The sequence below is a fragment of the Rhododendron vialii genome, chromosome 3a (assembly GCF_030253575.1).
Source record: "Rhododendron vialii isolate Sample 1 chromosome 3a, ASM3025357v1".
Taxonomy (NCBI): Eukaryota; Viridiplantae; Streptophyta; class Magnoliopsida; order Ericales; family Ericaceae; genus Rhododendron; species Rhododendron vialii.
In genome coordinates this window covers 11,569,783-11,595,436 of record NC_080559.1, presented here as the reverse complement: position 1 = coordinate 11,595,436, position 25,654 = coordinate 11,569,783, and the positions used below count along the sequence as shown (strand labels likewise).

Sequence of the window (25,654 nt, the reverse complement as noted above, 5' to 3'; positions counted from 1 at the left end):
GTAACCTTTTAGTGGAATATTGCAGCACATAGTTGGCCTACTTTGCATTTGAGCTTGGTAAGGAACTTTTGTACTTCAATCAGATTCTATCTGATGGTCTGTATCTGTGCATAACTTAATTTATGTTGTAGGTTTTGTTATAACTAGGAATTGCTCATGGCTGAAGGCACGACGCAACACATTTTTCAACGTGACTAAGATGAATTATCAAGGAGTGTGTAATTTTTTTTCTTGGTCGAGGAGTGTGCTCATATTCTGAAAATAGTCCAACTTTCGAAGGTCTGAAATTTGAGGAGTAGATGGAGCACCAAACAAAAGGTTTGGAGAAATTCAACACTGTGGTCCATTGAGAGAGGTCTGACAAGAAACCCAATACTCTGGTCCTTTTTAATAGAAAAATTCAACATTTTATTTTTGCATTTTCGTGTTTTTTATTTGAACGGGAAGTAGTGACTTTACTGATGCTTAATAGTTTTTCATTTATTTTTACGTTTGTACAGAAATACCGCTCAAGTGTGTCAATCGCGAGGTTTTAGATCTGTAAGTATTCATTTATTATGCAGAGCACTGACTGATGTGCTTAGATTTTTCTTTTATGTTGTTAGAACCAGAACAATGGTTGGTGTGCTTAGATTTTTATTGATTTAGTTGATACTAGTGTTCTAAAATAAGGAATTAATCGGCGATTAGTTGGCAATTAATCGCTGGCGGGGTCTATCCGATTAGGTCCGATTAACCATTAATCGCCGATTACTAATGAATATGCACCGATTAATTGCCCGATTAATCCGATTAATAGCTCGAAGGTGGCTGACCGCCCGACTGCCCAACTAGCGCCTAGCAATTTTTAGAACATTGGTTGATACAGAACACTGGCTTACAACATTACTCTTTTAGGTTTAAATTTTAATGGAACAACAAACAAAAATGAGGAAAAAGTCTTTTGTCGTTTTTCGAACCAAGAGTGAATATTCCGTATTTGTTAAAAGAAATATGGTGTTTTAGTTTTCTTAGATGGGAAGATTGCTACATGTTTCAATTCTTTCCAGTTGTCTAAATAGTAGTTGGCCATGTTTGTGGCCTGAATAGCAGTTGAAAAGATAATGCATGTTCGGTGGTATAATTCTTTAACCATTCATTTGTCCTTTATTTTGGCTTTAGGTTGGTGCAAGGAAATTAGTTATTTTACCTACGGAAGTGATTAAGTTGGTGCTTTAAAGATGAAGGAGGAAGCTTCGTTTTACGAGTGTTGTTTGCTTTGATCATTGTTTGTGTTCTTACTGCATGTGTTTCCTTGCATGTCCAAATTTGTTGACACGTTTACGGGGAAAAAAATAGCGATTTTGTTGATGTAATCTTAAATAACATCTCCCTAATTTTTTTAACAAATTTGCATTTGCTTTGATTCCTTGGGATTAAGCAGTTTTAGTGTGAGGGTGCATTAAAGTTTTTCATTGTTTTATGTCAATTGTTTTGAATTAGTGACTTATGGCATGGGCACAACTGCACTCCTCAAAATTCAAACCTTCGAAGGTTGGACTATTTTCAGAATATGAGTACACACTCATCAACCAAGAAAAAAAATTACACACTCCTTGATAATTCATCTTAGTCATGTTCAAAAACATGTAGCGCCGTGCCTTCAGGCACGGGCAATTCCTAATTTATATTATAAAACAGAGCGATTTTTGTCTACATATACAAATCAAAGCACCTCTTCAATCGTCGGATCAAATTTTCAATGGTTTATAGCCGTCCAATCAACTCCTTTAATAAATTTATTCTCTCCCTCCATTTTTCCTTCTTAGGCAATGTTGCCTTTTCTAGGGACTAACATATTGGAGTATTTTTTTAATTTAAAAGTGTGTCTTTTATTATCAAAATGTTTTCTTCTCCATATCGTCAATCTTAAACTCTATCATTGAGGTATTGTGCATTGTTCACTCATCCATCAGAGAACTCTATTCAATTCTTTTCTTCCATCAACTGAGATAACAATAGAAAAATATTATAAAACTTAGTCACAAAAGAATAAACATTTTTTTTTCTGCAGTAGTAGTGTTTGTTAATTTGTCTCAATTGTAGGCCTATAGCATTCTTTTGATTTGAAGGGAAAAAAAAACTCAAGCTGTAGCATTCTGTTGCAAGAATCAGTTTCAATGTTAAAGAAAAAGAGCATTCATTAACTTATGGGAAGTGAAGTTTTAAAACTATTCACTTTTTTTGGATTAGTTGCTGGTTGAACTATATTGTATACAGGTGTGATATAAGTATTGTTCGATCGTGATATCTATTAACGAATGGTTGTGCATAAGTTAATTAGAAATTTCATTTGGGTATGTGCTCCTACTTTTTTAATGGGTGTGATATTATTTGTTGTGAAACTATTTTTCGAAGAAATTAGTTCAGTTTATCCTATTTGAAGAGAATTTTAAAAAATAAATTATTAAAATTTTCATTTAGGTTTGTTAAGTTGTGATCACTTGAAGGGAAGGATAACACAACTCATCCATCTCTCTCTCTCTAACCCTAAAACAGTGCCACACTTGAAAATTTAAGTTTGTTAAGTTGTGATCACTTGAAGGGAAGGATAACACAACTCCTCCCTCTTTCTCTCTAACCATAAAACAGTGCCAAACTTTATCTTCTTCTTCCCCTCCTTCCACCTTAAGTTTCTACCCAATTTTGGGTGGCGGGAGAGGAGGAATCAATTTCTGCCTTCAGATCTGATTTTTCCTTCCCCTTATCTACCCAAACCGCTTGCTGTTTGTCATCGCTCTGCTCGCCGCCGGTGGCTTCTTGAGTCGTCAGCTTCATAGCTTCGATCGATATGGGGTTAGACAAGAGAAAGATTGTTCAATGACGGAGGGGAGTGTATGTTTTATTTTATTTTATTTTTCTCTGAATTCAGTCCGGTTTCTGTTTGGATTTAGTCTGATTTATGTTCGGATTTAATCCGGTGGGTTGTTGATTTCCATCGTTTTTTTTTATGTTGTTTTTGATATGGAGCTGTGCCATCCTGAGGCGTCTGGTGTCTGGGTACTATAGCTCCATTTATGCCAATCTTTGTTGATAATAGTGTAGAATGAGTGGTGGCTCTTGCTTAAGTGTTAGACATCAGTTTTGTCTCTTTGCTTTTCCTATATATCGTTAGTTTTAGGGTTTGGCTGTGTCTTTGTATCTCTGTATTCGGGTGGGAATCTGTTACTGTCATATGGCTTGATCTGTATTTTAGTGATAATTTGTAGATACCGTTAGACTTTTATATATGGATATGCTTCTTCCGTTGACAAAAAAAAAAAGGGAAGGATAATTTTTTTTAAGTTGTAATCAAAAAATGTTGTGTCGTGCCTTTTTTTTTATCGGCGTGTTGAAGGCACGGACAATCACTAGTTATTAAATAAATTATGAAAGCTCACAATGACTAGTGTAACGTTTGTATATATTTGCAATTTTTTTCAAAGTGTGCTTCGTCCCCCCTAGCCACGGTTCCCCTACCGAGGCAGTGGCACACCAACCTCACCCCTTCTCCTTTCTCTGATCATAAAGCCCTCGAATCCCTGTCTTTTTCTTTCATCCTCCCTGAATAAGTAAAAGGCCCCATTTTTAAAGAAAAAGGCAAAGCGCCCTGTTTGAAGTGGTGAAGCTCTATGCTACAGTAAGAAAGAATGTTTAGAGATTAGGAGGTCGAGGTTGCGAAGTAAGAGCATGTCCATAGTCGAATAATCAAAATCATAAACTCCCTCCATTCGTTTTTAAGTATCCTACTTCTGCCTTGTTCTCTTTCTTTTTCAAAAAGAATTGTTCAAAAAATTCCCCCTAGATTCCTCATATTTCTAACATTTCTCTCTCTATCTCTCTCCACTTATTACCCCTACTATTTTTCAAAAAAAATTTTAAAACACAAACCAAACAAAGCTGTAATTTCAACTTATTAAAAAGACATCATCATTGCATATTTCACATCAACTTTTACCTTCATTTTCTCTTTTTATCCTCTATGAAAACATCATTATTACATTTTTATTTACTAACTTTTCAAAATGGAATCTACTTTTAGGGGCAAAATGAAAAATTCACAAACTTTTACCCACGAACTTTAAAAAATGGACACTTATTAAGGGATAGCCCAAAATGGAATACTGGAACTCTAAAAAAGAGACGGAAGGAGTAGTTGTTAAAATTAGCAATATTTTCTCAAAAAAGTGCTCACAGTGGCATAACCAAACTTAACAACCTCTTAGCAATTAATCAAATTTTGGCTTTTAGATAATCAAAACTAACAACCTTTTGCCAATAACAAAACATCTCTCTCTCATTTTTAAAAGAAGTTTTTATTTTTTTTTGCAAAACCTATAAAACTATTTTTTATTAATTTTTTTTAAAACTATCTTCTTTTTTTTCAAAAATTGTTATTTTAAAAAAATAAAAATATTTTTTTTTCAAAAACTGTTTTTTTTAAAACTTTTTCTGAAAAGTGTTTTTTTCAAAATAAAAGTTTTCAAAAAATTATTTTCTCTTTTTAATAACCTGTTTTTACTAGTTTGAAGACTATTTAAAAAAAAATGTGTTTTATATGCTGACAATTTTTAGATTTTTATAGGTTGAAAATGTGACGTGGCAAGTTTTGATTATTCAATTTTGATTATGTCAGTGTGAACATCTACATTGCTAACATTAGCAACCTCTTAAATGGATAACCAAAAGATGATATGACAACTTTTGATTATTTTAGTGTGGATGCTCTAAAGGTTAGGTGTAAGGAAAGCATTTATATCTTCTAGTATAAACTCAATTGTTCTATTTTAAGTGCTCACGTTTCTATTGTAGGAAGTTTCATTAAGTGTCCATTTTAAAAATAATCATCAAAAAACTTTCAATTTTACCTCTAAAAAGTACGTATCATTTCCTTCCTAATTGGTTTGACAGTTTTTGATATTCATGTCATTTTTAGATTGACAATACCTTTCAATTTATAATATTCTTCATGATTTTGAAAACTTTGTATAACAATATTAATTTAGATCTATTAAATAAGATTCATATTACATATTTTTTGAAATCCGTGTTGAAAGATATAAGCAATTTTAATACATTTACTTAACTTCAAAATTTTAAAGGTTAATTATAGAAATTTAGAGCAAAAATTTAGACTTTTTAAAAAGCTCAATTTTCCGTAAATGACACTTGAATTAGGACTGAGTTGAAAATTTACTGAAACTTTTTTTAAAAAGAATCATTGAAATCTTGACCAAAATATCTGGAGCCAAGTGTTTCTTTAGTGAGAAACTTATTCACGGCTCCACGCAATCTCTGTCGTTCAAAAGTGTTTTGGACGATCCAGATTAAAAATAATCTATTAACAATAATAAAATGTTTTGGAGGATGAGAATTAAAAACAATCTATTAACAATAAAAATCTATTACTATTACTGTTAATATATTATTTTTAATCCGGATTGTCCAAAACACTTTTGGACGGCTGAGATTGAGCGCCGTAAACTTTATTCATGGCTCCTCTGTGATTAAGATTGTCTCGTTTCCTTAATCGATATTTGGCGTTCAATCATTCTGCAACGATAAACCCTTACACAAATATTTACTCAAACCCATTCATATTTACATTGAGGCTTACATGCGCTATACCTTCAGTATGTGTGAGACCCACCTAAAGTTGTGTGTGTGGGTGTAAAGTGTTTGGGTAAGTATGTGTGATTTTGGAAAGTAAAACTCTCTGACTGGGATTGTGATTGGGCCACGATGTCTGCCCCTCCTGTTCACCGAGAAGCCACGTCCTTGTATTTATTTATCAATTGGAGTTTCAACAGAAAAAAACAAACAAACAAACAAAAAAAATCAAAAAGTCACGACACAAAACAATTTAGGAAGAACTGGAGTGTGATGGATCCAAATTTGGGCCCAACAATGGAAAAGGACAATACGTATGGATGCGAAAGCGCGACTGTGAACGTGAAAGCGTCCTTCAAAAATCTCTCACGCATTTACAATTCGTGAGTGCGAGCGCAAAGCAAAAATTCAAAAACGAAAACAAAGATCATTTTCCGATCATGTTCGTTTTGGGATTTACAATTTTGGATCATCTCCCCGTGGACGATTATAAATTTTTTGTCAATTATAACTTTTAATTTTGTGTCTATTTCTCTCTACTTGTTACCCAAAATATCGAAACCAAAAATCTCAAAAACGAACGTGGTGACCATACGTACCACCCTGCAGCTGTTTACAGCTCCATAGTCCATAAGCACACACCAGTTGGGGGCCACCTTCCCACGTGATTCAGACGTCATCTTCATGAATCATGACGACAAACAATCGTGGAGTTATGACGTGGCCGTTTCCCACAGGTCCACCTGTCCAATTACTTCAACCCCCGCAGGTCCACCTGTCCAATTAATTCAACCCCCACGTGCGTCTCACTTGGCATCACATGGTGGATACGTGCTGCCACCGTTCAAACGCCACCCACGCGGCCACCAAACCTCAACATGAGGTAAAGGAGGTGGATGGGCTGTCCAAAAACCAGAAAAGCTAAAGATATGTACCCACTCGGTTTGAACTGATTTTTCATGATACTCGCTCGGTTTTTTTTAAAAAAATTATTGAACGGATCGGATTTTTCATGCAGGACCGTAGTGAGCATTGCATGACCGTCTGTACCTGTAGCAACGCTCTCCAAAAACGGGATCAGCTCCCCCTACAATCCTCTATGCTCCTCCAAACCTCTTATTTTCGAGCCCCGATGTGAAGAGCTCAATAAAAAAATAGGATTCATGTAGCCGATTGCAATTGATTGAGATATAAGACTTGACTTGATTTGGTTTGGTTTAGTTTGAGAATTGCATCAATAATTTAAACTGTTGTTTTCCATATATTTTTCATTGAAGGACACATCGGCAAAAGAATATTTTATCGGACATCGAGAAGTATGTGAAAGAACAGTACGTATATTTGTGTATAAAATGATCAGCTTAATTAAGCTTCTAGGTATGTTTATAGTGCATTTAATACGCGTTGTTCACGAGATCATTGATGTTCGATAAAGATGATTTCCCGCATTTATGTTCTTTCACTGCTAAATGTACCATATCAACAGTTTAAATCATTGATGCGATTCAAAAAAAGCGGTTAATAAAGAGGAGGTTTGGAGTGGAGCTAACCCTAAGGGCCAGATCCCAAACAATACATCCCAAACAATCACATGGGCTTGGCCCACACGAAGAACCTAAACCTAACCCTACACCTATTTGCCTTAACCAACGCCACCATCAGTTTCAAAGTCGCGTTGAAAAAGACAGATCAGACAAGGGAAAGGGGGGAGAAAAGAGGAGGGGAAGAGGGAGAGAGAAGAGAGGAGAGGGAAATAAAGAGGGCCCGGGGGGAGGAGAAGGAGGGCGCCTCCCCCCGGCGGCGAAAAACCCTAGCAGATTGTAAACGATAGAGGGAGAGGGAGAGAGAGAGGAGAAGGAAAATAATGAGTTTTCGAAAATAATTTTTTATTTTTTATTTTTTGCCGGGTTTGATTCAAACAAGGTTACACTTCATCCACCTCTCTCCCCTCTTCCCATATCAACCGTGATCAGCTGCAACCAAAACCACAGCAACCAACCATTTTCTCGTGGCGTTGAAGGTGAGTGAAGTAGGAATTATAAAAGAGTAAGAGAAAAAAAAAAAGCATTTATTTAATTAATTTTTTTGAATGATTTGAAGAGATATTTTAATTACAAAGACTATTATACCTTTATCGGTCAACTGTAACAACTCACGACAAATTTTCATTTCTCAGTTACGGTTTTATTCACGGCATGGGAGACATTAAAAGCTAATTAACCTAGCTAAAGTACTGTAAGAGAGAGAAAGCCCTCTTCCCCTTTTCTTTCTTTTTCCTCTTCTGCCGCCCTCCGCCCTCCCCCCTCCTTGCTTCCCTCCACTCAGGCAGCCTCCACCTCTTATCTCCCCCATCTTCTTCCCTCCTCCTCCTTAAAGAGCTGCGATCTCCCACTCTCCATATTATTTTTGGACTCAAGAGTCAAATCTAAAGTTCTAGATCTGGTTTCTTGGAACCAGTTTAGTGACGGCGGTGGCGGCATCTGCATCGAGTCATCCAGGAGAGTTTGCTCTGTGTCCATACTCGGTCACTCCAGACTTGGCCACTTCAACCCCAGTGTGATCGACGGATCCGACTCCAACTTCGGAGTCTTGGTTCCAGACAGCTTTTCTTTTTATTTTGTTCGATCTTTTTGTTTTGTTTTGTTTGTTTGTTTATTTTGTTTTGTTTGTCATTTTTTCTATATTTCCAGACCGGTAATGTCTATTTTTATTGTACTGTGTTATATATATATATATATATATATATATATATATATATATATATATATTATATCTGGAATGATCTTGTTCGTAAAAAAAAAAATTACGGTAAGAGTTGAAACGTCCAAATTGAAAATGAAGACCGCAAAGTGACATCGAGTATAAAGTGTAGAGGTATACAGTGTCCTGTACATTTTCATCGTAAAAATTAGGTTGATTAGAATTGATTAATTCTCATGAAAAATTAAAGAAAGTAAAAAACAATATAAAACACAAGATCGAAAAAGATAATTGTTTCAGGAACTATTGAGGGGAGAGAGATTGATCTTCAAGACCAACTGAACTATTATTTTAATATTTTCTCTATATTTCAAATTCAATAAATTGAAAGCAAAGGTCCCTGCAAATAATTGAAGGCTTGTTTGCCCAATCAGGAAGTGACGTGTCGTTCAACCAGTTAGAAACGTGTAGTTTTACCAATAAAGTACTAAGAACACTAATTCTAACCCAACACTAAATACAGCCGTTCATATATATGTAGGTTCCACACGAATTTTTGCATCCAAATAGTTAGATTTAAAGGCCGGAAAAACTACAGTAATAAGATTTAATTACTTTTTCCAACCAATAGAAACAGTTCTTCCTGTTGATGTCATTGACTACACAACAACTCCTACCATGATTACTTGATTATAGTAATAATGATGAATTTTTTTTTTAATGATAAAAAGGGTCCCGATAAGCAGGACTAATCGATCTCCAACCTCTCCCATCGGTTCTTTTCACGCGTTTGCATGAGGTGAGATAGCCCTAAGGACAAATCGCTGCCGTGAAGAATCGACCCTGAGACCTTAGGGTGGTACGCCCCATCGAGGCAAGTGGATTAACCACTTTTAATTTCCTCATTGTGAAGCCATCACTCTTTGGCTCGTTTTCATCGTTGCAACTTGTTTCAATAATTCATAAAAATCTATCTTTTCGCCGAGGAAAAAAAAAATCGATTAAACCACTACAACAGCTCCTGATTTATCTGGATATAAACTTGTGGTGGGGCTTATATATGCTGCAAAGTTGTAACCTGCAAACCCCACCCCACCTTCTCTCTCTCATATAGTACTAAACTTACAAAGATTGGAATCGTAGTTTTCTGGGGACCAATGAATGAGTGTATGGCGCTTGCAGTGCTGCTGCTCAAGGTGACATTCATTTATCTGCATTTGCACCTGCACCTTACTTTCTCCCTCTAGGCCGGTCTTTCTCATAATATATGCTCACCAACTAATTCAATCTGGGATATGCAAACCCTAGCTAGGTTGATATAGAGAGGTGCAGATGCCAGTGCAGACAAATGGCATCTTGGTTTCTCTCTCTCTCTCTCCCTCTCTCTCTTGAGGAAGTACTGCTTCTGGGCATCGCTAAAGGTAAGCAAGCTTGGTTTATATCCCTCTGTGTATGGTTGATATAGAGATCGAGGTGCAGATGCCAGTGCAGACAAAATTTTGCATCTCTCTCTCTCTCTCTCTCTCTCTTGAGGAAGTACTGGTTCTGGGCTCTGGCTAAAGGTAAGCAAGCTTGCTTTAAGTCCCTCTGTGTATCTACATATATACCAGTGTTCTATATATGACTTCAGAGGATTTCATTTGCATGGTACGTACTTAAATCTATTAACGAGAGGCTGCGCACACGCGCTCAACAACTTGAATAAAAAATGACTTAAAAAACTTTCATATGCATGTAAGATTTCTTCAGAACTTATCCTTGCATCTTAGTCTAGTCTTTGCATATTACCAACTGTTCAAGAGCTCTGGCAGCAGTCATAGAATCTTGGGAATTCGTTTATGGAAGGCAGAGGCGGCGACACCATCATTTCAGGCGGTTCGACGATCAATTACTCCATGGTAACATATATATCGATTCGAATACCATCTTTTTTATGGATGTTAAACTCAGTTGGTTTGTGAAACTTGCAGTGAGAGTGATATTTGAGTTAAGAATCATCAAACGGTGATATTTTACGTGATGGAGCCAAAGTTTTAGTACTATATATGTTGATTTTGGCAATATTTAGGCCCCCTTCTCCCTAACATTTTGGTACCTTTTCGTTTCTCTATTTTGTTCTTTTTTTCTGAATTTTTGTTAAATTCATGTTATATTTTTTGAATTAATCATTAATCTTGACTTGGGGGAGTTTTAAAAGTAAAAAATTACGGCCAAAATAAAGGACATTGCACCAAAGACGGAAATTACCAAACTCCTGGTATCTTTTGTCTAAAGTGTATCTTATATGATTTTTTCTTCAATTTCAATCCATAATTTATACCTTTTCGATTCCTCTCGTCGAAATGAATAATTAATTCCAAAAATTATGACAAAAAACTAAACAAAAAATTAGAAAAAGTGAAAAATACCAACAAAAAAAAAATACTAGAAAAAAAAAGTTGGATTTGAATGGGCCTGATTTCTACCTATCCTACCATTTAATCGTAATTTCGAGCTAAATTCATATTTTATGTAATTCCAACTAGCTTTTCGTTCTTTTTTTTTTTATTCTCTCCATTTGAATTTTCAACCAAAGTACTCCTATAAAGCTTGTTTTTTAACTTATCCAACGAGGGTCCAGCTGAACATCCTTGGCCTGAGAGTGTCTCGGACTGATAATTGATTTTGTAGGTGCAAGGTGATCAAGTTTTGATTCCTGCCTCTAGCCCAGTTGGCATCCTCTAGTTTCCCTTTGTAGAAGGTCAGGATTCGAGTCCCGTCGTAGGCGCTTGTAGTTTAGGATTATAGATAGCTTCTGAAACTCACAATGGATTAACCGATGATTTAACTCTCCGTTAACTAGGGGTGTTCAAGAAAACCATCCGAACCGTAAAACCGGTCCGATCCAGACCGAACCGTCCTGTTTGGTCTGGTTCTGTGGTTCTGCGGTCAGGTTATGGTTCCAAAAAAATAAGAACTGTTAATTTTGGTTCGGTTACTGGTTCTCAATTAAAGAACCGTGGTTAGAACCGGATCGGACCGTTTAAAACTAATATATATAATTATATAAAATAAATATATGTGTGTAATTTGGTAGGTTAATCTCTTTCTTTTTAAACTTACTTTATTTGGAGATGAAATCTCATTTGTTAGGAAAGTTTTTATTTTCTTTCTTCTTTTTCTATTCTAATAGATTACCTTCCTATTCTTTCAATTCTTTGCAACCTTATTTAACGGATTAGTCTTTATAATTTCAATCTCGCGTCTCTTTTTCTCACACACCAGTGATAGGTTTGGATGCTAATTGGACAGAATCGGAATCGAAATCGAAATCGGAACCGAACCAAAACCGGACCGATTTTGCGGTTTGGTTCTGGTTCGGTTCCATTCATATATTGGTTAGGTTCTGGTTCTCAATTTCCAAGAACCGTTTGAAATGGTCTGGTTACTGGTTTTCTAGAGAACCGGACCAATCCGGACCGTGTACACCCCTACCGTTAACCTCCGTTGATGTATACAATATTAATAAAAAAAAGTTTTGATTCCTGCACAAATCATCATTCTCTCCATTAATTAACACGTGCAAATTAAACTCGAAAATCCATCAGCACAATTGGCGGGTCGACAAATTATGTTCTCTAGCGGCCGGATGTTTGGATGTGTTATTAGAGCGAAATCTTTGTATTTATTGTTTTGGATTTCATAGTGACCAGTAGCATATAAGAGCATCTCCAACCGGAGATGCTAAAACTGACATGGACTACTAAGTAACGGTAATTTTTGGTAGCAATGCACCATTCAATTGCGGTGTCTTCCCATATGCCAAAGCTAACGTGGATTTGAAGGAAGGGTATGCTTGCCAATTTTGACAACAACCAAACCTCATGCCAATTTTTAAAAAAGTGACCGTTTGGATTTTAAAAAATGAGCCGTTTGAGGTTTGTGTTGTTCACATAATGATCGGAGAGGGAGAGCTTGATGTCAAATTGGAGATGTCAAAATGCTCATAAACTTTCAAAAAATAAATTTGACATCTTCAATTTGAAGCCATGAATTGGAGATGCTCTAAGGCTTGCGATAAGTATTGAAGTCTTTTCATGTACAGTAACACTAAGTAATATTGAAGTCTTTTCATGTACTATAACATAAGATAAGGCATAACCATTTGACAGACTCTTTGGTAGGGAAAATTATTCTGTGGCCCAGCCTCTTCAGTACCATCGATCAAACATTGATGTGAGGTTCAAGATCAAGTGCATAAACTCCAAATCAATGTGTGGTGGTGGAGTGATTTAGAAAACCGCAGGCAATGCACAACAGTTCATATTGGGGTTATGGCAGTTCCGCGGGACTGGTGTAGGGGCCGAGGATTAAGGCTTAGAATAAAAACGAATGGGCTACCCTAAGACACAAGAACTAAGAAGCAAGAGCAACATATGTTTCTACTCAGTAGCAGAGCCAAAACTTTGGTCCAAGAAGGGCCGACATAAAAGAAATATTTCATTCCAAAATGGACTCAATGTATGGTGTACCTTTGTGGTACATTAATATATCGATCGGATGTAATATCTTTTGCATTATTGTCGACAATTGCAACGCAATGTGTGATTATTTACATCTATAAAAGAATTTGAGAAAATTTTACCTGACAATGTAAAATAACTTTAATTTTTGGCTAGACCAAATCAAAATTATTTATAATTTTAGAGATTGCTATACTAAAAATATAAATAATAACCATATTACAAATAATATTAGTAAAATATTTTAAATGTCAGGAGGGGCTGGGGTCACCCCGGGCCCCTATATACCTTTGCCAGTGTTTCTACTCTAATTCAATCAAGTTCAATTATCCAAATTGACTCAAAACTCATCCTATCGGCTGATTGTTGTTCATGTTAACTTAGGCCATCCATAGTAGAATAATCAAAAGCAAATTATTTTTAAAATTAACAATGTTGGTGTAAAAAATGGCTCACAATGGTATAATCAAACTTAGCAACATTCTTAGAAATAATCAAATTTTGGGCTTTGGATAACCAAAACTAGCAACTTTTTTCAATAATCAAAATTTGTGGATCAAACACCATATAAGTTAATTGGTTCCAAAATTGTTTACAAGCATGTTTCAAATGGTATTTTCTTTTTCACCTACTCTATATCTCATTCTCTTTACCCACAAACTGTTTCTCTTTCTTTTCCTCCAAAAGTGAAGCTCGTATCTTTCGATCATCTACAATTCAACTCATTGTCGCTGGATTAAGGTATTTCACTTTTTTTTTCTGTTTCTATTTTATTCTTTTTTCGTTCCTCTCCCTGTGGTTGAGTACATGAAGAATCTTGCATTCTTTTTCAAATTCAAGAGCACATCTGATTTTTTTTTTTTTTGTACATGATTTTTTTTCCAAATTCATAATATGAGGGATGAAAGTCACCAAATGTAATGGAGGGAAGTGATCAATGGTGGAAAACATAAGGAGAGAGAGAGAGAGATTGTAGTGGACCCCTTATTTTGGTTATGGACTAGAAGTGACCATTGTGGACCTCAACATTGTTAAGCTTAGCAACCTCTTAAATGGATAATCAAAAACTGATGTGTCAACTTTTGGTTATCCATTTTTGATTATACCACTGTGAATGGCCTTAGAGACATTAACGGGACACACATCTATATGATGTTGGTGTAGATACGATGTATGTAGTATATGAAAAGTGTTAGTTTACGAATGTTTGTGGTTACCTTTAAACATCTTTAATTGGCAGATATATCAAAAGTTACCATCAAAATTGTATTTTGCTACCGTATTCCAAAAGTTTATGGGTGAGTTTTTATGCTGCACTAGCTTCTAGTTATCTTTCAAATTCTAAATTGTATCCCTTTAGTTTGTCTTGTGTTTTTTGATTCTCTAGACTATAAATGAAGGAAGCATGGTACGTAATGTGCACAAAAATTTATTTGAATCTCTAAGTCTACCCTCTCTTATGCCTTTAGTACGATTTTTCTAATCTAAACATAAGATGCTTTGTATTTTGCATTACAAAAACTTTTTGGTCATCTAATTTATTGTTTAATTACTTGAATTACAATTTTGATAACTCATGTTCAAATTGGTAAAAGAAAGACTAGCGGTGGAAGAAAGAGGAAATGTGACTATTTTTGTTGTGAGAAATGAAGTCGCACATTCATAGGCAAGCTTGGTAAAACAAGAAAAGAAAAACATTGAATTGCTTTGGCTCAACACTCTGAAATTTGCAAAAGTAAACCAAGAACATCCAAATTTGAATTGGCCAACAAAATTGAATTAGGTTGCATGGTACCAAATCCTTGAAAGGGAAATATTATAATACACACCTTTTTTTGCCGATTATAGTATGCAACTACTCGAATTGCTTTGAATTCATAAACATGTTATACAGAAATTCATAACATTTTGTATGAGATTTGCAATATTTGTACAATATTCATAATGATTGCATAGAAATTCATAAACCACAACTGTCAATGAATTCAAAGTACATAAATGTTATGAATCTATAACCTCATGTAATGAATCGATGCACGACAATTCCTTCAATTCTGATCACTTTGCGAAGAAAATCAAGTTTCCTCCATAATCCAACAATGCACTCTGCTTCTTGAGTAAAAATCTTCAAATTGAACTTGTTTGCTAAATGAGCATATGACTGGATGTCAAAACAAGAACAAACTTCAAATAACCTTCAATTGAGTACTCATCAGAAATTGGTAGTTAAATCCAATCAAAATGTCTTTTCACTTCAACTTTCAATTTACTCTCCAATATGATTGATGTGAATAGATTCATCATGGTACAAGATAATTGCAGAATTTGCTTTTGTCTATTGCCATCTTGAATATCATCATTGGCCACAAATAAATTATATATTTCGCCATCAACGTGACCAACTTCATTAGCCACATAAACAATATTGATCTTGATGCGCACATCATATATGCAAAATCAAGAACTCATCTTCAGTGTATTCATCATAGATTGGAGGCAAATTCCAATCCATGGCTGGTAGTGAAGAAGAATAATCATTATCTGAAAATATTTCAGGCGGCATTGTTTGAAATTGCAAGTAACAATAACTTGCTATTGAACCCAAAGCTCTGATATCAATTTGATATCGGATTTTGCAGATGAGATTGAAGAAAAGTACAAAGGATAAAAAAGATAAGCTCACCACCGAAGTTAGAAAGTCAGCGGGATACAGAATAATACCACCTGAGGATTTAACTAGGGATACATGGTTAGGAAACGCTCACCACTTTAAGAAATCTACCTAAAAAATACAGAAATAAAGAACTCGCCACCTATCGGAATCCACCAAAGGATAAGAGTTAACAAGAAGATAAATTTCTCAAAAGACAAAGGCTATTTTAATTCAACACTCCAGAACTACCCATTTCATTTATAGCAACATAATTTGTAGGCCACTTGGAACAACCCTCCAAGAATAGGAAAAAACACTTACATTTCCTAGGCAAAACTTTTGACTACTAAAATCTAGGAAGACTCTTAATAAAAATGTGAGTACAAATAACTAAAAGGACTCATAAATATAATGATTAGAAACCAAAGAGACACTTTGACTTAGAAACTGAAACGACACTAAAAAATATTAATAACAAAGACACATGTTATCCATATAATTGCCACGTATATTGCCCACGTACTACCACGTCACCGAGGATACGCTTCAGCGTCATACTCCCCTGGTTGAAGAAAATGTGATATAATTCCTTCAACTCTGATCACTTTGTGAGGAAAATCAAGTTTCCTTCATAATCCAATATTGAGCTTCGCTTCTTGAGTAAAGATCTTCAAATTGAACTTGTTTGCTAAATGAGCATATGATTGGATGTCATCAAAAAGACCAAACTCCAAATACCTATCAATTGATTACTCATCAGAAATTGGTAGTTGAATCCTATCACATGTCTTTTCACTTTAACTTTCAGTTTGCTTTTTTCAATATGATTGACATGAATAGCATTCACCATGGTACTAGATAATTGCAGAATTTGCTTTTGTCTATTGCCATCTAGAATATCATCGTTGGCCACAAATAAATTATCAATTTCGCCATCAACGGGACCAGCAACTTCATTAGCCACATAAACGATATCGATCTTGATGCATACATCATGCAAAATCAAGAACCCATCTTCAATGTATTCATCATAGATTGGAGGCAAATTCCAATCCACGGCTAGTAGTGAAGAAGAAGAATCATTATTTGAAAATATTTCATGCGGCAATGTTTGAAATTGCAAGTAACAATAACTTGCCATTGAATCCGAAGCTTTGCTACCAATTTGATACCGGATTTTGCAGATGAGATTAAAAAGGTAAAGCTCACCACACAAGCAGAGGTGGAGCCAGGATTCTGACACGGAGGTGACATTGTTCAATGAAAATCTAGCTACATATTGTGCGGAAAAATATGATAAAAAAAAATACGTATAGGGTCATATAATTAGGTTCTGTTGTGGACTTTTTTAACAAAAAAAAAAAAACTAAAGGATTGCTTCAATTCTCTAATGGTATGAATTTTCGCTTGACCGGAAAAAAAAAAAAACTCTCTAATGGTATGCAAAATATCCAAATGGAAGATATTACGATACTAACTTTCTTGATCCGAAGAGACCATTCTCTAAATTGTAATTTTTACAGTATTTGTACAAAGTATTATTTTCGCATACTCGTAAATATCTAGTCGTATCATTTACCACGTTAGTCTATAAAAAAAATATGTGTTCGAATGAGTCAAGTAAAAGTTTTAATTTCTAAATAGATAATGCATGTTCCTTTGAAATTACTAGAAAAAATTACAAATCTTGTTGGATTGTAGGCCAAAACTCAAATAGTGGTAGAATCCGATAGCTAGGATTCAATTAAAAACATGAGTTAAAAAAGTGGAGCGGATTCAAACCCCAGCTGTCGAGCTTCAATTTTACACATGCATTTTACCGTTTTGCCAAAGTTTCATCTTGTGCAAACTGTTATGCATATATGTTATTTAACCTTGTTATGTGTATTTTTTTTTGTGTGTGTGGGTATTTTCGAAACGGGGATGGCACGTGCCACCCCGCCCCTCATGCTATCTCCGTCCCTGCACACAAGTTAGAAAATCAACGGATTATAGAATAACATCACCCGAAGATTTAACAAGGGATACAGAGTCAGGGACCGCTCACTACTCTAAGGAATCCGCCTAAAAGATACATAAACGGAGAACTCGCCACCTGTCAAAGTCCACTGAATGATAAGAGTTAACAAGAAGATAAACTTCTCACAAGCAAATACTATTTTAATTCAACACTCCAAAACTATCCATTTCATTCATAGCAACATAATTTATAAGCCACTAGGAACAAGCCTCCAAGAATAGGAAAAAACACTTACATTTCCTTGGCAATACTTAATAAAACAAAACTTTGACTACTAAAATCTAGGAAGACTCTTTATAAAAATGTGTGAGTACAAATAACTAAGAAGACTCATAATATTTTGACTAGAAATCAAAGAGACACTTTGACTTGAAAACTGAAAAAATACTAGAAAATATTAATAACGAAGACGAATGTCATCCATAAAATTGCCGCGTATATTGCCCACGTAACTACCACGTCATCGAGGATACGCTTCGGTGTCAGCAAAGACCAACACTTTGCTGATTTTATTGTTGAAAGCCAACGCTTTGTTGATAAGCAAAAGAAGTCAAATAAAATCAATAATATTCCATACACACTACATTTGAACATATCCAATCACACCTCTCTCATATATATGTGGGGCCCATATATGGGACCCGCATGTATGTGAGATGGTATGGTTAGATTTTTGGTGTGTAACTATATGTATGTAGCATTAGTGCATCTGTTGTGGCCTAACTAAAATTGGATAACGAAAAGTTGCCATAACAGTTTTTGGTTATCTATTTAAGATATTGTTAAAATTAGCAATGTCAAGTATTACATTGATTATATTTTGCCCATAATCAAAAAGAGTTGGCAAAAATCAAATATAACGGCCAGTTTTTTTCTTTTCAATCTAATGGTCTACATTGAATGACATTCTAGTACAATAAGTGAAAGTTGAGAACATTTGTTAAAATTCATAAAGTGATCAACCACACAACCACTTGCCAAAATGGAGAGTGAATTTCAATTACCAACGATGGTTGTACTTGATTGAGAAGATATGAGGTCAATAAATTTGGTTATTAGCAAAAAGATTGCTAATTTTGATTATCCAATTGTCAAAATTTGATAAGAGGTTACTAAATTTGATTATTCGAATATGAAAGGTTCTTTTTGAGCAAATATTGCTAACTCTAGCAACATTTTGGTTTTGATTATTCCACCACGGGTGCTCCTATAGAAGAACCGTCCAATTGGCCCAAACCAAACAAGACTGGATTTCTTTTATTGGGCTTCAGATGGAAATAGCTTTATTGGACTGGGCTCAAAAACCTTTCGTTGAAAACCTTTGATAGCACACCACGTTTAACCCTAACACAATCTCAAGTTCCTCAGGAAAAAAGGCTCTGATTTCGACCGAAAACCAGAAGAAAAATGGGAGGAAAGTGTCCACACAGGAAGGTAAAGAAGAGAAGGTACTCTCACAAAACGTCCCGCCGCACCAAATTCGAAATCAAAGATATCCTTTCCGTAGTTTTTTCCCTGTTTTTTTTCCCTCGCTGTCTCGCTGTTTGTCGTCGATTTTTTGTGGATTTTTTTTGGACTTTATGGTTAATTTTCTTGACTACGAGTCTGTGGATCACGTGACGATGCTGTTTATGAGAGCCTTCAGAAGACAGATGAGGGGAAGAAGCCGTTGCCTGTCGATGAAGATCTTCCTGGGATGGGCCAGTATTACTGCTTGCACTGCGAGTAAATTATCTCGTTCTTGTCTATTGGGAATATATGTATATATATTTTTATCAATAGGTTTGGTTTTTGTGTGTTTTTTTTTTGTAATTGGTTTGATTTTTTTGTTTTTTTGAATTTGTTTCTTATTTTTTCGATCTCTCCAGCCGATACTTCGCGAGCGTGGCGGTGAGGGATGAACATTTCAAGACGAAACGACACAGGAAACGGTATGTACTCGTTTTTTATCATCTATTAATTTTGTTCGGTTGAAGAGGAATTGAAATAAATGAACTTGAAATGCTGCAGCGTCTTGGCTTGGGGTGTATAGTTGTTGTACCTAGATGTGTATAGTTTGTTGTTATTTTGTGGTGTATGTAGATGTAAGAACATCATGTATTATAGAATTAAAGTCAAGGAGGGGAGTGGAGGGGAGGGAAGTTGAACATAAGACTCGGGGAACTTGCAACATGTATGGATTTACTTGGGCTAGCTTACAAATCCTCACGTTGTTGACTTTTTTTTGATGAGCTTGAGCTTTTCAAGAGTTGAATTGGGATTTGGCTTTTAGGGTGATGTTTTGGTGTGGGTGTGGTTGTTTGTGAGTGTGTGTGGGGTGGGGGGATTCTGATGACAGAGCTTCTCATGGAAGGGATTGGGCAAATTCTATCGCAAGGGGTCATTGGACCATTGTAGATGGTGAATTTCTTAGTTCATTACCTTTTTAGCTTTCGTAGAATGTAGAGGTGGCGAATGGGCAGATTGAAATGGATCATTGGTTGAATATGGGTGGGTCAAATATGGGTCAATAGCTATGTTACATGGATCCTTCATTTTGGCTCAAGTACCTATGTCGATGTGTCCGACACTTGTATCCTTTTGGACACTTGGGTCCTTTACTTGTTAAGATACTTACAGAAATGGAATATCATATTAGCTAGAAAAGCGATAATTCGAGTATTTCACATAGACAGAAAATAGGGAAATAGCAATAACATAATTTTCTTAACCCTTTCTTGTTTAAATACATTTGTAAACATAGTTTACAGTACATAAATTGAGAAAATTATGCAATATAAAATAGAAACAAGAGTTCAGGACTTGTCCCCGTATCCGTACCCAAGTTGGAGACACATATTCACGTATCCTAAGATTTAAGTTTAGAAAGGTCTGACGCTTGGACTTGCACCCACACCCAATACTCGCACCCGAGTCTGTGTAACATAGGTCAATAGTAGGTGGATTGAAAGAGTCGGGTTTTAACATGGGTCAAGTCAAACCTAAACCCAACGCGACACTTTTTTTTTTTTTTTTTTGGGGGGGGTGGGGGTTTGTTGAAGCAAGAGGGATAATGGAACAAATTTCGTCAACTCGAATTAATAAGTAAAAAATCCAAACTTTACCCACATAATCAAAGAAACACAAGGTAGGGAAAAAAAACACCTTTATCTAATCCCAGAGCAATACAGAAAAACATTAACTCATAAAGGGCGTGTTTAATACATACTGAGTTTGCAATTCACTTATTTTTGTCTTTTTTTAAAAAAAATTTGAGTTTCGATTATAAATTTTTACCTTTTTGATTCTCTCGTCTCGTCGAGGTGAATCAATAAGTCTCAAAAGTTTTGACGCAAAACTAACAAATGCAAAAAAAAAAAATTTGAATAAAGACAAACAAAAAGTCAACTTTACTTTTTAATCCAAAACCACCCACCATCTTTCTTTAGGTGGAAAATCTAAAGTTTTCACAACCGTAATTTGTGGGCCCCATCGTGGATTTGTTACATTAATCTGAACCGTTAATCTTGTGGAACTCGCAAGAGTAGTATATCCATGCAAAAAATTAGCTTCATCGGACATCAATAGGTATATCAAAAATTAAATTTTAATTTGTAAAATGAACGGTATGATTCTTTAAAGTTAAATTGTCCATGGCCGTCTATTTTATGAACCAAAAATCAATTTTTGATACATTTATTTCCACCTAAGGTTGAATTAATTTAATCTCAAAAAGAAAACCAAACGAAAAGGATTCAGGTGGATCGGCCAATTTAAGCACTTTAGTACATGTCATAAAATTTGTCTACGGCATAATACACGGCAGTCTATCACAGTTTGTTTAACTTTTACACGATTTGGGTTTGATGGAGATGGAAAAGACGGGGTCAGTCTCTTTTGATTCTATCCCATATTGGACCCAATATGGGTTTATGTGGGTTCAACCCATTATACAATATGGGCAGATTGGGTTGGGTTACAAGTGGGCAAATTTGGGCGGGTAAAATAATGTGGGTTTGGATTACCACCTCTAGTAGAATGCATCACTTCCCTGGTCTAAGCCCACACCACCTCAAGGGAGGGGGGAGGAGGTATATATCATGGTATGTGTGGGACACATGTTGTAGGAGCCACCTCTAGAGGCTGTACACAAGCATATCCGAAGTGTTATGAAGACTTAGTTTTACATTGCTTAGCAGTTAGCACAAGGATATGCAGATCTTTTAGAAGAGAACCTTACATACTGCACCACATTGGCTAGGTAGATGAGTTCTTGAACTGTGGGAGTGTGTTCACATGTCTTCTTAGTAACATTGCGGCCACAAGGGCCTACCCATAGCATAATACATTGTTATGCTTGGATGAGACATGTCAATGTAATGGCTCTCAATGCGACTGTATTCACGTTGAGGCTTGTTGTCAAGACTCACAAGCGCTATAAACTTTTGTGTCATGTTTGTGAAATAGTTTTTTGGCACATTTGTCAATGCCTCCTCCAACCTGTCTTATAGCATCCACTTTAAAGGTGATGTAAGACATTTGAATGCACTGCATCCTAAGGATTGATTACGAGTTCCAAGTTTAAATCAAGTTCCATGGTGAGATCTAAAGTTGCTTGTTACAAGGTACATCTAACCTTGAGCTCTCAGCTTAGGCCTTTGGACTTTCAGCTATTTCCCCTATTGAGAACTAGTTTTCTTGAAGTTAGTTGACTTGGACTTCTATTGCAGAAGTTTGTTTAGCTTGTAGGAATAGAATGACATACACGGGCTTCGCATATTCAATGCAATGGCTTTCATTCTTGTTGATCCTTTAGGAATCTTAAAATTGCATAATACGTCACATCGTGTTTTAAAAAGTTCTAGGTGCACCATGGCCCCCTGTAGCCTAGGCGCGAGGTGAGGTTTGTGCCTCACCAGAGCGAAGCGCAAGTTATAGAAAATAATCAGAATTTTGATATGGGCAAAATTTTCCACATAAGTAGATATTTATACTATTTCAATACCAAAACTATAGCTTTCCCAATGTTCAAACCACCAAATACGAACAAAAGCATAACATTCGTAAAAAAATAGGGCTAGGAATTTGACTGCGGTGTTCTGTTTGGTTCATCTAAATGATTAGAGCCTTTTTACTTTTTAGTTTGACGGATTTTATTTGATGCATTGCCCCACGTTTTAATCCTCATTGATCAATGGTTGAGATGAAATATGGAGAAATCTAAGTGTAGGTGTCGGGACCTTTTCAGTGCACCTCACCTCACCTGAAAACATGATTATAACAAAAGTGGCACAATAAATGAAAAATTGGAGATTTTGTATGAACTGATTTTCATCAAAACTTTGTGTTTTAGTTTGCTTTAAATTGTTCCATATGCACAACAATGCCCTCAATCACATTTGGCTCGTGCTATGCACCGAACAGATTTAAAACCTGAATAATGGAAAATACTCAAGTCTATTCCCTCACAAATCTAGTTACCAATTTAATAACACAAACAATGTGAAACACTCATATTTGTTCAACGACATAAAGTCGAACTCTCAAATTAGATTGCAATTCCACAAAACTAAGGAGACATTTTGCTACGATCTCCATGGTCTTGTTCTTTTTGTCTACATCAATAAAGTATTATAAATCTCATCCTATTATAAAAAGTAAGCTTAATATTATGATTTTTTTTCTCTGTATTAATGTGCGTACATTCCTTGGACCAATTAACATTCAACACAAATGTCACCGGATGAGCACAATTTACTTCACATGGATTTTGTTGGTATTGGAACTATAATTGAGTAGGCACATTCTTTATACTACGTGATATAATTCTGAATCATGTTCAATCCATTAGCCTGTATAAGTAATAAATGATGAGACCAATGCAAAAAAAAATAAAAAATAGAATCACATGTTTGGTCTGAGTTGTATCTTTGATCTCATTTTCTTATATCTCATGGTACACAGCGTAAGATAAACACTACCCTAGTGTGAGTTTCATTGAACAAGTAGTCTTTTACCGCCATCTGCACATCCTTCCTAGATGATGTACTTTACATTTTGTAATTAATAATTGACATAAGAAAGCCTCGTTATGGTTTGAGTATCAAAACACTTGCAATGCTTACAAATTGTGCTGCCATAACCCGATATTCTTATGTCGGTTATTAGTTACATAATGGAACTTATAGTCTCGAACTCTATCTATTTTTATTAAAGGTAGGATATCAAGATAGTGGTGAAACACTGTACTTGTTCAATGAAACTCACACTTCAAGATACTCGGGCAAAGTGTATCTTATGAGATCAAATGTTCAACTCATAAACACCAAACATGTGATTTTTATTTTGTTTTTTGCACTGGTCTTGTCATTTATTACTCTTACAGGATAATGGATTGAACATGATTCAGAATTATATTGCATCATACAGAGAACATGCCCTGTGTATTTATTGTTTCAATACCAACAAAATCCGTCTAAAGTAAATTGTGCTTGTTCGGTGACATTTGTGCTCAATGTTAGATTTGTCTAAGGAATGTATGTGTAGATTCAAATATCAAAGTAATAAATCTTAACTGATATTCTAGGTTGAGATTTTTGATGCTTTATTGTTATTTATGTAAGAATGTCGACAAAAAACACAAGATTGTAGCAAAATGCTAGCTACTTAGTTATCTGGAATTGCAATCTAATTTGAGTGTACGACGTTTTTATGTCATTGAACAAATAGACTGAGGTATTTATTCTACATTGTTTGTAATTTTAAATTGCTAACTAATTCTGTGAAGGAATAGACTAAGTACATTCCATTGTTCGGGTTTTTAAATCTGTTTCGTGCATAGCAGATTTAGTTTGATCAAAAGGAGAAGGGTGAATCAATAAAAGGGGACAACGTTCAAAGTTTAATGTATTTTTTATTCATATTTGGCAAGTAAAAAAACACTTTTCTTTGCTCCCAAATAGTCAACCATGTTTCTTTGTCAGTTTGCGCCAGAAAGACTCAAGCTACTAGTGGTCACTACTTCACTAGTGATCCGCACCCACGCATGTGCCAAGATACGGGATGACTGGTGGCTTGGCCTGGAAGGGCAACTCATATTGGATAGAGCTAGTTTTCCATGAAGTCTATTGCTGTAGTGTAAGTTGGCTTTGGTAGTGGTGGTGGTGTAGGATCTCGATAAGAGTTTTAGTAATGAAACAATCTTGTTCATCTTCTCTGCTATTTGGGTCCAAAAGTGCTTGGATTCTCTCTTGTTTCTTTGACTTTATATGAGTTGGGTTGTAATGCTTAGATGGTAGTATTTATGATCTGATGGCAAATTAGGCCTGCAAGTACCCATATATAATGCTCTTTTCGCTTGACAAGGAAGAAATTGTGATTCGCCCACCTCCCTTTTTTTTTTTGGTCTGCATGGCTCCACTTGGGCTCAAAAGGATCTTCACTTTTATTTTATGGGCTACAACTTAATGCTCTGTATACTTCTTCCTACCGTTTTGAGCGGCTTTGAGATGACCCTTCTATTGATGCAGAGTGAAGCAAATGATGGGGCCTAAACCACATACACAACTTGATGCTGACCTAGCTGCTGGGATGGGTATGCCAGATAATGGTCCAAAACTAATGTCAATGTGAGGTTTATCTGTGGATATTCGTTGTGAGTTATGAGCTTCAAAGTGGCCCTCTTCATACTGGATATTCGTCAACTTTTAGCACAATCGTTCTTGTTACAAGTTAAGAATGATGTGTCTTGTCCTCGTAACACTTATCCTATCAATCCTGTGTTATGTTCATTGGCTTGTGAGTTTAGCTTCCATTTTCTTTGGAGCTCCTGTCCTGTCTTATATGGTTGTTGCATTGAATGTTTGAGGCGATGCAAAGTGCAAACTACCTCCTTGATACTAAGTTCAGGAGAAGTGATCATTCTTCTTACTGTTGAACCAAGACTTGACTACATCTACATTGGCAAATGATTTTTTTTAAAACCAATTTTGTTGTTCTTTAGCCCATCTGCCAATCGTTCAGAGCAGCTAGTTTATTAAAGAATATTTCAGCTAGTTCATCTGGGAATTTTGTTCGCTCTTCTGCACAGCAATATTACGTTTGTCGGCGACCAAACCTTGCTGTCTCCCACTGTGACATGAACGCTTGTACACGCAATGTGCCATGGCCGTT

General features: G+C 35.6%; 1 protein-coding gene and 2 long non-coding RNA genes across 4 annotated transcripts; all 3 read left to right on the top strand.

Moving 5' to 3' along the window:
* The first annotated feature begins 7,476 nt into the window (after positions 1-7,476).
* LOC131320998 (uncharacterized) lies at positions 7,477-8,330 on the top strand. The gene is made up of 2 exons (XR_009198430.1): positions 7,477-7,648; positions 7,805-8,330. It is a non-coding gene; the product is annotated as an uncharacterized LOC131320998 (long non-coding RNA).
* A 531-nt stretch (positions 8,331-8,861) lies between these two features.
* On the top strand, positions 8,862-11,161 carry LOC131320997 (uncharacterized). The gene is made up of 2 exons (XR_009198429.1): positions 8,862-10,226; positions 10,999-11,161. It is a non-coding gene; the product is annotated as an uncharacterized LOC131320997 (long non-coding RNA).
* Positions 11,162-18,792: 7,631 nt separating this feature from the next.
* LOC131320996 (uncharacterized) lies at positions 18,793-25,272 on the top strand. Of its 2 annotated transcripts, none has more exons than XM_058351965.1 (4): positions 18,793-18,995; positions 19,120-19,228; positions 19,372-19,434; positions 25,012-25,272. In XM_058351965.1, the coding sequence occupies exons 1-4, from the start codon at positions 18,911-18,913 to the stop codon at positions 25,112-25,114; spliced, it is 360 nt and encodes a 119-aa protein (XP_058207948.1). In that variant the 5' UTR covers positions 18,793-18,910; the 3' UTR covers positions 25,115-25,272. The 2 variants fall into 2 exon arrangements, with proteins under 2 accessions (XP_058207948.1, XP_058207949.1); XM_058351966.1 differs by having other exon boundaries at positions 18,823-19,000; positions 19,125-19,228.
* The last annotated feature ends 382 nt before the right edge of the window (positions 25,273-25,654 follow it).

What these genes read in the sequence shown, in the direction of transcription:
- LOC131320996 (XM_058351965.1), top strand. Translation starts at nt 18,911, where the DNA reads ATGGGAGGAAAGTGTCCACACAGGAAGGTAAAGAAGAGAAGGTACTCT. An exon ending in CACCAAATTCGAAATCAAAG is followed by an intron (nt 18,996 to 19,119) that starts ATATCCTTTCCG and finishes TCTGTGGATCAC; the next exon opens with GTGACGATGCTGTTTATGAG. An exon ending in ACGAAACGACACAGGAAACG is followed by an intron (nt 19,435 to 25,011) that starts GTATGTACTCGT and finishes CTATTGATGCAG; the next exon opens with AGTGAAGCAAATGATGGGGC.